Consider the following 11,734-nt stretch of genomic DNA (forward strand, 5'->3'; position numbering starts at 1 on the left):
TGCAACAACTCCTACATCAACACAACACACACTGTCCTGCTCAGTCAGTGCTCAGAGTCAGACAGACCACAGAACACAGAGACACACAGAGACAAGCAACTGTTATTATTTCAGTTCAACTTTCAGGCTGCACCTTTCTTCAAAGTGACCTTCTGAGAAAACATTGGAGAAGGATCCTAAGTTACAGGTAAGAAAATATAGCATATAATCTTCTGAATTTGTTGGCTGTTTTCACATGAAATAATTGAATTAGTAAGACGCCCATTCAAATGTCAGTAATTGTTACTGGTTAGCATTCTACTTAGTTTGTTCAGTGGTGGAAGAAGAAGTACTGAGATTTGTTTTTTTAACTGAAGCAAAGTAGCAATACCACAATAAAATACAAGTTCTATGTTTCTGATGTAGGCCTACCAAATGTTGATACAAGTCATATTTAACCATCAGAGACATATTGAGAGTTATGTTCTAGTCAGAGAAAAATGACAAAGTGATATAAGATATTATTTCTTGAAAATCGAGTTTTGTTTGATTCACTTTGTCAAAACAGATTAAAGTTGTTATTACACAATCATAACCTGAACAACACTTGTAAAAAAAAAACAGTTAATGTTTTATGGAACCATTTCACCGTAACATTTGGTTTTACAGTCAATCCTAAAGGTATATTATTTGTTGTATGATCACTATTATTCATATTTTAGTCATCAAGGAGGAATTTCACAGATATGTCTAACTCACTAAGCTTTAATTCTCTACTCTGTAAAACCTGGAACAGGAACCTAGATTTTTTGCATTATTAGTGTATTAGTACTATTGCTGCTACTACTACGACGACGAATAACACTATACTAGTATTACAACTAGTACTATTGCCACTCATAATGATAAGGCTCAGGAGGTAGAACGGCCGCTTGGGATCCAGTTTGATCCCAGGCTTCCCCAGAGTTAGTGTCAAAGTGTCCTTGAGCAAGGACAATATAACAATAATTTATTGTTGTTGTTTTCTCTTCTAGTATTCCTGGAGTAACAGCCTCAGTGAATATTGCAGACCAGGGATTGTGACTGCAGACAAAATGGCTTCCTGTTTGACTCGTCTGGAAGAGGAGCTCATCTGTCCCGTGTGCCATGACATCTTTAAACATCCTGTTCTGCTGTCATGCAGCCACAGCTTCTGCAAAGACTGTCTGCAGGAATGGTGGATGGAAAGATCAAATGTATGTCCTGTTTGTAAAGCAATATCCTCCAGTGACCATCCTCCTACTAACTTGATAGTGAAGAATCTGTGTGAGAACCTCTTGGAGAAGAAACGCAGGAGCGCCTCATCGGTGAGCTCGGAGGTCTCCTGTGTTGCACACGGGGAGAAGCTCAGGCTCTTCTGTCTGGACGATGAACAGCTGGTGTGTCTCGTGTGTCTGTATTCAGAAATACACACCGGTCACAGGTTCTTACCTGTAGACGAAGCATTGGGGCGTTGCAAACAGAAAGTCAGAGAATCGTTGAATGCTTTAAAGGAGAAACTGGAGGACTTTGATGAAGTTAAAACAACTTACGACCTAACAGAAAATTATATCAAGGTTCAGGCCCAGAACACAGAGATGCAGATTAAGGAACAGTTTATGAACCTTCATCAGTTCCTTCAAGAGGAAGAGGAGGCTCGGATCTCTGCTCTGAGGGGGGAAGAGACACGGAAGAGTCAGGGGATAAAGGAGAGGATTGAGCAGCTGAACAGAGACATGGTGACCCTCTCAGATGCAATCCGAGCCACAGAGGACCAGCTGAGAGCCGACGACCACGTCTCGTTCCTGCAGAACTACAAGACCACGATGGAAAGAGTCCAGCTCACCCCACACTGCCCTCAGCCAGTCTCAGGAGAACTGATAGACGAGGCCAAACATCTGGGCAACATGGCCTTCAGAGTCTGGGACAAGATGAAGGACATTGTCTCTTACACTCCTGTGGTCCTGGACCCCAACACTGCCCATCCAGAATACATCCCGTCTTCTGATCTGACCAGTGTGAGACAGGGCTTCCAGCAGCTTCCTGATAGCCCAGAGCGGTTCGAGTGTGCCAGGGTTCTGGCTTATGAGGGCTTTTACTCAGGGTCTCACAGCTGGGATGTTGAGGTTGGAGACAGTAGTGAGTGGGAATTGGGTGTGATGGAAGAAATGGGGGGTAAAATCTGGATGCTGGTGTTCAGTCAGGGAGAGTTCAGTCAGGCTGAATACAGAGCATTCTGCTCAGCAGGAAATATTGTGACTGACACTGTTCTCTCAGTGAAGCAGGGACCCCAGACGATCAGAGTCCATTTGGACTGGAACAGAGGAGAGCTGTCCTTCTCTGATCTGGATTCTAACACAAACCTACACACCTTCACACACACTTTCACTGACACACTAGTGACCATCGTTGCTCTCAGGTAGAGACCTTGTATCTCCATATTTTTATATATATTTTTGTATTTAATTTATTTGAGAATAACAGAAGAAGATTGTTAAAATAAACAATACAATCTCTTTAGCAAACGTCCAATGGGTAAGAAATGACCACACCACGAAAACGTGCATATATTAAGATAAAGAAAAATATGTAAAATATTTACTGCCAATATTTACATTTGTTAATAGTGTTTCCCCACTATGTATATTACGTATAACACATTTTAAACGTAGGCCTATGTGTTTGAAGTGACGTTTTCTCATGACAATGAAAATAAAGCTCCTTTGAATTGACTTGTGACATGCGTATACTTATGAATAATGACAATCTTCTTGAGATTATAAGTCCCTTTTGATATGAAATCCAACTTCCCAGTAAATGGCAATATCGACACGTCATCATAGGTCACCAGGTCATTTAGTGCACTGGGTATTATCACTCATTGAGTTTAGTGACAAAAACATTTTCATCACCTAAACGTAACACGTTTTCACATTCATGTTGTGCTACTGCACATTCCTTCTTATGTACACATGTTTGATAAAAATAAAATTGTAACACAACAGAGCGCTGCATACTACAATATTGTTAATGTAATGCAAAGCAACGTTTGAACTAATAACATATACTTACATGCAACTTACATTGGCAATATTTCAAACAAATATGATACTTGTGAAACTGTGCACACACACTCCCCGGTGCCGGAGCAGAACCTCTGCTCCAAATGTTTCAAATGGGCCTGTTATAGCGCCACCAGGAGGCAGATTTTTGCAAAACAATTATTTTGTATATACGTAGAGTACAGAAGTCCTGACGTCACTCGTTCATCCCCTGGGTCGTAAAGTAATTTCGCTATGGAGAATAACATTGGGTCATCTTAGAATTGTCTCATATAAGAATTGTGGTCCAAAAATAAATAAACTGTCTCGGCGATATTGTCAGGGAGGTGGCTCTGTATCGTTTATGATAGTCAGTCACTCATATTTGATACAGTCTGTTTCTGGCGAAAATTTTACTAATTCGGCGGAAGTAACATTAGCGTTTTCTCACCGTCATTTGATGCTTCATATCCATAAGAGTGAAATCGCCGGGATCTTTTGTTTATTTTTGGAATACAGTTCTTATTTGACGCGATATTAAAGACGTCTATGGGAATTCAGAATGGGGGTGGAAAACCGCGACCCAGGTAGGATTCGTAAATTACGTCAGACTTCGGTGCTCTATTACTCCAGCAGAGTTTGTCCAAACATCACACATACCAGTACACAGAGGCCCTCATTTATCAAAGGAGCGTAAAAAAACTGCTTATATTTTTCCATAAATGCGGCTGTACGCCAACGTCAAAGTCACATTTATCAAGCAATCCTATACAGCCAATCCTAGCGTGCATTTGGTCCGAGCCTTGATAAATGTCACGGCTGAAACCGAGCGTCATTTAAATAACACGCCCTTAAATATTCTCGGACCACCTCGATTTTACGACATGAAGAACCAGAATACGACCAAACAGAGCATGGAAAGCCAATAAGAAAGAGTTTCGCCGGCTCGTCTCGCCTTGCTGCCTGTCAAGTCACACACACACACACACACACACACACACACACACACACACACACACACACACACACACACACAACCACACACACACACACACACACACACACACACACACACACACACACACACACACACACACGCACCTACTTGAAGCCCAACTGCATAAAGGTACAATCTTTGTCAATCAAGAAGGCTAGTAGCTTACATGAATGACAGATTATGATACCACATCGCCATTAATGGAATATGTTTGTATTTACTTGTATATTTGTTTGTATATACGTATTAATTTATTTAACCCACCGAGCAGTGCGCGTTCGAGTTACACTAAAATAAAGCAGTCATGTAGGCTATTCCCAATTCCCAGTGAGACTCAGACCATCGGACGGGCGACTCCCGTTCCGCGCCGCATTGATGAGAGAACATTAATGGATGAAGGCTGGTGTGTGTTGTTGGACAGTGGGTTAAATGTCTGATCTCCCGGTGGCCATGAAAATATAACAGCAGTGCCGTTGCATCGGTCTAAACTGCCTAAAATGCTCTCGCAGAAAATAGCAGATCTATGCGACCCGCTGTGAGCTTGTAGATCTGCTATTTTCAAATATTTTAGTACTTTTACTTTTGGTACTTGAAGTACATTTTGATGCCAATACTTTTGTACTTTTACTCAAGTCAATTTTGAATTCTGGACTTTTACTTGTAAGGGCGCGCTCTCACCAAAAGTTGGCTGGCCGCTGTTAAACGCAGGTTGTGCACGGCCACAGTTTTTTACAGCCAGCGGATTCTTAAAAAACGCTGTGACGCACCTGTCACTCACATTCAGGACCCTCCCAGTAGCCCGCACATAGCCTATGGCCCGCACCGCCTGCTGCCTTGAGCACCATGTTGCTTCCTGAGTCTTGGGACGGTCCGCCTTCGACTCACCCGATTGGACAGAGGGAGACAATCAGCTCCTGCCTCCAGCAGTTTTATGCTTCCAATGGACAAGTCGTGTAGAGCAGATAAACGCAAGGTCTGCGCGACAAGCGGAAAAATCCGCTCTTGCGTGAATCCACGCATTTACATTGACAATGCATTGGCAGATTCTGCCCCAGAGGTAAAATAAAAGTGCGGTGGGAGCGCGCCCTAACAGAGTATTTCTATATATTGCAGTATTGGTACTTTTACTCAAGTAAAGAATTTGAGTACTTTTTCCACCACTTTCCAGAAAATGCCCTCCCTCATCGCTTTGTGAGTTTCATCACTCGAATGATTGATCTTTCTTTGCCTCCCTACATTGACCGGCTGGGTCACATGACCCTTGAGTACCACAGAAGAAGATTTTTGAACCCATTAAAACCAGGAAAGCATCTGTCATTTTAGATTTTAACTACTTTAACCGTTATCTTATACTTTGGCTATTCAAAAATAGATCTGCTAATTAAAAAAAAACAGCAGATCTACAAGCTATGAGCTTGTATATCTGCTATTGTTTTTGAAAAAATCATGGAAATTTGTGCAAATCTTTGAATATATATATTTTTTTAAAGCGAACATTTGTAACTCAAATCTTTGCTTCTGGGGATTCTATAAATGTCATCTAAATCTAAACAGTTTTTTGAAAAAACATATGTTGCTATAATCAGTGGTTCTCAAACTTTTTCATGTCAAGGGCCCCCAAAATGAATTTGGTATTAATGTACACGTTTGAATCAAAATAAAATTGTTACACAACAGAGCACTGCATTCTACACTATTGTTAATGTAATGCAAAACAACGTTTGAACTTACAATATTATATGCTTACATGAAACTTACATTAGCTATATTTATTACAAAATATGATGGTTCTATATGTTAATTAAGGTGTTTCATTACATTATTTGTGTAGATGTCTGAGGGAGACATTTTTTTTGCAAGCTGGAAATGAACTGACTTGGTCTTGTGACCTTTCACACTAGACACATGCAGTGGTGGGAAAAGTTAAAGTACTACGTTTTTTACTGAAGTAAAAGTATCAATGCCACAATGTAGACGTACTCTGTTACAAGGGAAAGTCCTGTATTAAAAAAAATACGTAAAAGTATACTTAAACTGCATTTATATAGCTATTAAAACGAGGTCTTAAAAATAGTTAACTGAAATAAATGAATAATTAACAGGGCAGCCATTCTGCAGAGTTAACTGGTCAGATGGGTGAGGCTGCGAATTATTTTGAGATTTTAAGTGTTGCCCTGATCAAGAAAACGTTGAGAATCACTGATGTAGACTATACATTTTACAGTTTACACTGTAGGCATTTAGCAGACGCTCTTAATCCAGAGTGATTTACAGCAAGCAAGGACACAAGATAATACATCATACTACATCAATAGTACATCAAATGCATAGAAATAGTAATCTAATAATAAAGTAATACATAAGTAAACCAATAATCTAATAATAACGGATACATACGTAAACCAAGAACCTATCATCAGCCTACATTGAAACTTTACACACTTTAGAATGCCAGGTCAACAATTACCTGGCGTCTGTCTACATAACATGCTATCTAAGTTACATTTCAGCCTTTGCATAATCCTGCAAGGTCGTCAAGGCTAGGCTAGGGCACGTCAAGACTAGGGCACTATAGATATATAATGGATGGAGGATGGAGGCTTTTAGTTGCACATGTTTGAACATCATTTCATTTGTTAACTATGTTAACATTGCTGTCCACAAGATTGAAATGACTCATTTTGTGCAGGACATTAGTTATCTGCAGGAGGCCATATAGTCTAGATGGAAAGGGGGGTCCACGCGCATAGGGTGGATTTTTTGACGCCACCTGTTTTTTCTTAATCCTTGAAGGGTGTATTTTAAGATTCTGCCAGGTACCAGGCTGAAAAAATGGCCCATGGGGTTCATTTTTAACCCTTTCTTACACAACTCCTACCCAAATTCGAAAATGTAAAAAAAGACAAAACAGCATAGCTATTCAAATAAACAACCTACAGGGACAAATGAACACATGTTTCCATACAATTAGGACCCAAGGAATTCATAAAAGATGTTATTATTAAGATTCAAGCACATCTTGACTCTGTTTTGGGGCAAAAACTGCACAAAAATAGCTTAAAATGGTCGTATCACATCTATTACTTCTCCTTTTTACTAAATTCTTAGATGGATTTTTCCTTGACAACTGTTTTTTCTTAATCCTTGAAGGGTGTATTTTAAGATTCTGCCAGGTAACAGGCTGAAAAAATGTCCCATGGGGTTCATTTTTAACCCTTTCTTACACAACTCCTACCCAAATTCGAAAATGTAAAAAAAGACATAACAGCATAGCTATTCAAATAAACAACCTACAGGGACAAATGAACACATGTTTCCATACAATTAGGACCCAAGGAATTCAAAAAAAATATTGTTGTTAAGATTCAAGCACATCTTGACTCTGTTTCGGTTTTTTTTTCTTAATCCTTGAAGGGTGTATTTTAAGATTATGCCAGTAGTAGAGGCCCTAGGAGGGGTCCACGAGCGACTGTTTATTTTTTCAAGTTTTGATTTTTGGCATCCATAGGACCTCCAATATAGGGATTTTGATGATCCCAAGAAAAAAGTGGTCCAAAGTGTGTTTTTTTCAATGTTTTATTACCCCTATGAGACCTGCGGGATGGCTGGCTGGAACGCCGGTGAGACTGTCTTTCGGACACTGTGGAACGCTCAAATTGAGAGGCAGCCCAAAGATAGAGATACCATTTGATTCCAGACAACCTCAGGTTGTCGGGAAGGGGGCTAAATACCTAATGATTCAAAGTTAAGACAACATTTTGACAAGGAAAAAACGGCCATCACCATTTTCCAAATGGTCCCTTGAGCTGTCAACTCAATATATGTGAATGGAATTTCCGCCTATTGTAAAAAGGAGACCACTTTACTGTATCTATAGCTGTATGAGACCACTGTACTGTATCTATAGCTGTATGAGACCACTGTACTGTATCTATAGCTGTATGAGACCACTGTACTGTATCTGGAGCTGTATGAGACCACTGTACTGTATCTATAGCTGTATGAGACCACTGTACTGTATCTATAGCTGTATGAGACCACTGTACTGTATCTATAGACCACTGTACTGCATCTACACCACCGTACTGTATCTATTTCTATATGAGACCACTGTACTGTATCTAGAGACCACTGTACTGCATCTCTTGCTATATGAGACCACTGTACTGCATCTATACTGTAGCTGTATGAGAGTACTGCATCTAGACCACTGTGCTGCATCTATAGTTTTATTAGACCACTGTATTGCATCTAGACCACTGTGCTGCATCTATATCCCACTGTACTGAATCTCTAAACCATTGTACTGCATCCAAAGACCATGTAGTGCATCTGTAGACCACTGTGGTGCATCTGTACACCACTGTAGTGCATGTGTAGACCACTCTAGTGCATCCGTAGACCACTGTGGTGCATCTGTAGACCCCTATACTGCATCTGTAGACCACTGTAGTGCATATGTAGACCACTCTAGTGCATCTGTAGACCAATCTAGTGCATCTGTAGACCCCTGTACTGCATCTGTAGACCCCTTACTGCATCTGTAGACCCCTGTACTGCATCTGTAGACCCCTATACTGCATCTGTAGACCACTCTAGTGCATCTGTAGACCACTGTAGTGTATCTGTAGACCACTGTAGTGCATCTGTAGACCACTCTAGTGCATCTGTAGACCACTGTAGTGCATCTGTAGACCACTCTACTGCATCTGTAGACCCCTATACTGCATCTGTAGACCACTCTAGTGCATCTGTAGACCACTGTAGTGTATCTGTAGACCACTCTAGTGCATCTGTAGACCACTGTAGTGCATCTGTAGACCACTGTAGTGCATCTGTAGACCACTCTAGTGCATCTGTAGACCACTCTAGTGCATCTGTAGACCACTCTAGTGCATCTATAGACCACTGTAGTGCATCTGTAGACCACTCTACTGCATCTGATGCAGTACAATGGTTTATAGATTCAGTACAGTGGGATATAGATGCAGCACAGTGGTCTAGATGCAATACAGTGGTCTAATAAAACTATAGATGCAGCACAGTGGTCTAGATGCAGTACTCTCATACAGCTACAGTATAGATGCAGTACAGTGGTCTCATATAGCAAGAGATGCAGTACAGTGGTCTCTAGATACAGTACAGTGGTCTCATATAGAAATAGATACAGTACGGTGGTGTAGATGCAGTACAGTGGTCTATAGATACAGTACAGTGGTCTCATACAGCTATAGATACAGTACAGTGGTCTCATACAGCTATAGATACAGTACAGTGGTCTCATACAGCTCCAGATACAGTACAGTGGTCTCATACAGCTATAGATACAGTACAGTGGTCTCATACAGCTATAGATACAGTACAGTGGTCTCATACAGCTATAGATACAGTAAAGTGGTCTCCTTTTTACAATAGGCGGAAATTACATATTTGTACTGCATGCAAAAAACTGCATGGTTCTTGCCCAAAACTGCATGAGATTGGCATAAATCTGACATGTCTGTACAGGGGAGGCTTGTAGGTATCCATATAACCCATTTCCATTCACATATATTGAGGTGACAGCTCAAGGGACCATTTGGAAAATGGTGATGGCCGTTTTTTCCTTGCCAAAATGTTGTCTTAACTTTGAATCATTAGGTATTTAGCCCCCTTCCCGACAACCTGAGGTTGTCTGGAATCAAATGGTATCTCTATCTTTGGGCTGCCTCTCAATTTGAGCGTTCCACAGTGTCCGAAAGACAGTCTCGCCGGCGTTCCAGCCAGCCATCCCGCAGGTCTCATAGGGGTAATAAAACATTGAAAAAAACACACTTTGGACCACTTTTTTCTTGGGATCATCAAAATCCCTATATTGGAGGTCCTATGGATGCCAAAAATCAAAACTTGAAAAAATAAACAGTCGCGCGTGGACCCCTCCTAGGGCCTCTACTACTGGCATAATCTTAAAATACACCCTTCAAGGATTAAGAAAAAAAACCCGAAACAGAGTCAAGATGTGCTTGAATCTTAACAACAATATTTTTTTTGAATTCCTTGGGTCCTAATTGTATGGAAACATGTGTTCATTTGTCCCTGTAGGTTGTTTATTTGAATAGCTATGCTGTTATGTCTTTTTTTACATTTTCGAATTTGGGTAGGAGTTGTGTAAGAAAGGGTTAAAAATGAACCCCATGGGAATTTTTTTCAGCCTGTTACCTGGCAGAATCTTAAAATACACCCTTCAAGGATTAAGAAAAAACTGTTGTCAAGGAAAAATCCATCTAAGAATTTAGTAAAAAAGAGGAGTAATAGATGTGATACGACCATTTTCAGCTATGTTTGTGCAGTTTTTGCCGCGAAGCAGAGTCAAGGTGTGCTTGAATCTTAATAATAACATATTTTATGAATTCCTTGGGTCCTAATTGTATGGAAACATGTGTTCATTTGTCCCTGTAGGTTGTTTATTTGAATAGCTATGCTGTTTTGTCTTTTTTTTTACATTTTCGAATTTGGGTAGGAGTTGTGTAAGAAAGGGTTAAAAATGAACCCCATGGGCCATTTTTTCAGCCTGGTACCTGGCAGAATCTTAAAATACACCCTTCAAGGATTACGAAAAAACAGGTGGCGTAAAAAAATCCACCCTATGCGCGTGGACCCCCCTTTCCATCTAGACTAATAACTGAGTGGTTTGTGAGCCTGCCTAGGGAACCAGAGCCCCTAGTTGTCCCAGGTATGATTCCAGGCCAGCAATGTAGTAGTAATGTTTCAACATACTCAGGTTTGAAATGACTCAATAATGTGTGCAGGATGCCATTTATCTGCCTGCAATACCTACTGTGATTTTGATTGAATACTTTATTAACAGTTTGCAGATTGTACTGACAGAGCTGCCAACTCTCACTCTTTGAGAGTGAGAGTCACGCAATTTAACCTCTTCTCACGCCACACTTGCCATTTCTCACGCTTTTTCCCCCCTCTCACAGCAAAAAAAAAAAAAAAAGAGCAATCGGGTGGAAAACGGAAGCCTCGTCCTAAAACACACTGCCACCCTTTTTTCGCGGACCGTGGCCGCCGCATTAGACCGGGGGCGAGGGTGTTTTAGGACGACTTTTCCAGATTTGTGGTTGGTGCGCTGCGCGATGGACTGCAGCCACGGTTCACATGACGCTCGTCTGTCACTAATACAAACCAATCAGAGGCAGCTTAAGGCGGGTCATTGCGTCTCTCTAGCCAAGGAGAAGGATTTAAGGAAGCACAACACTTTGGTGGAGAAATTAAAAAAGTATACAACGTGAAACGCCGACCGACGAGTGTGTCAGCGCCTCAATATGCCGTGACTGATTCTGAAGCGGGTCAAACGGTAGATAACTTAACCACCTCCTTTTTACAAACACATTATCTTTACAAATCATTTTATTTTGATGAAATGGTGGGTCTGACTACATGAGACTTAAACGTTACACAAGCTGCTGGTGAGCAGCATACATGTTGCTGGTGGTTTTAACAACAAACTGTGACTAGCAGTGTTAGTCAAATCACTGGTTCTCAACCTGTGTGTCGGGACCAGGGACCCACAAGGCCCAGGGGGGTCCCCACGTAATTTTTTTGTTTGGGGGGGTCCCCAGATGACAGTAAAGTGACCATTTTTTTAAAGACCTTTTTAATTAAAAAAAAAGAAGGAAGAAATGAAATATAAAATAGCATTACTGCATGAAAA

The 11,734-nt window shown here is 40.8% G+C and overlaps 1 protein-coding gene across 1 annotated transcript; it reads left to right on the plus strand.

The window, feature by feature from the left end:
• Positions 1-1,073: 1,073 nt before the first annotated feature.
• Positions 1,074-2,420, plus strand: LOC308102567 (E3 ubiquitin-protein ligase TRIM35-like; the record flags this gene model as incomplete). The annotated part of the gene is made up of 1 exon (XM_080452336.1): positions 1,074-2,420. The coding sequence occupies one exon, from the start codon at positions 1,074-1,076 to the stop codon at positions 2,418-2,420; it is 1,347 nt and encodes a 448-aa protein (XP_080308462.1).
• Between the last annotated feature and the right edge of the window lie 9,314 nt (positions 2,421-11,734).

This window comes from Gymnoscopelus braueri (assembly GCF_963280865.1).
Source record: "Gymnoscopelus braueri genome assembly, chromosome: 16".
In the NCBI taxonomy this organism is placed as follows: Eukaryota; Metazoa; Chordata; class Actinopteri; order Myctophiformes; family Myctophidae; genus Gymnoscopelus; species Gymnoscopelus braueri.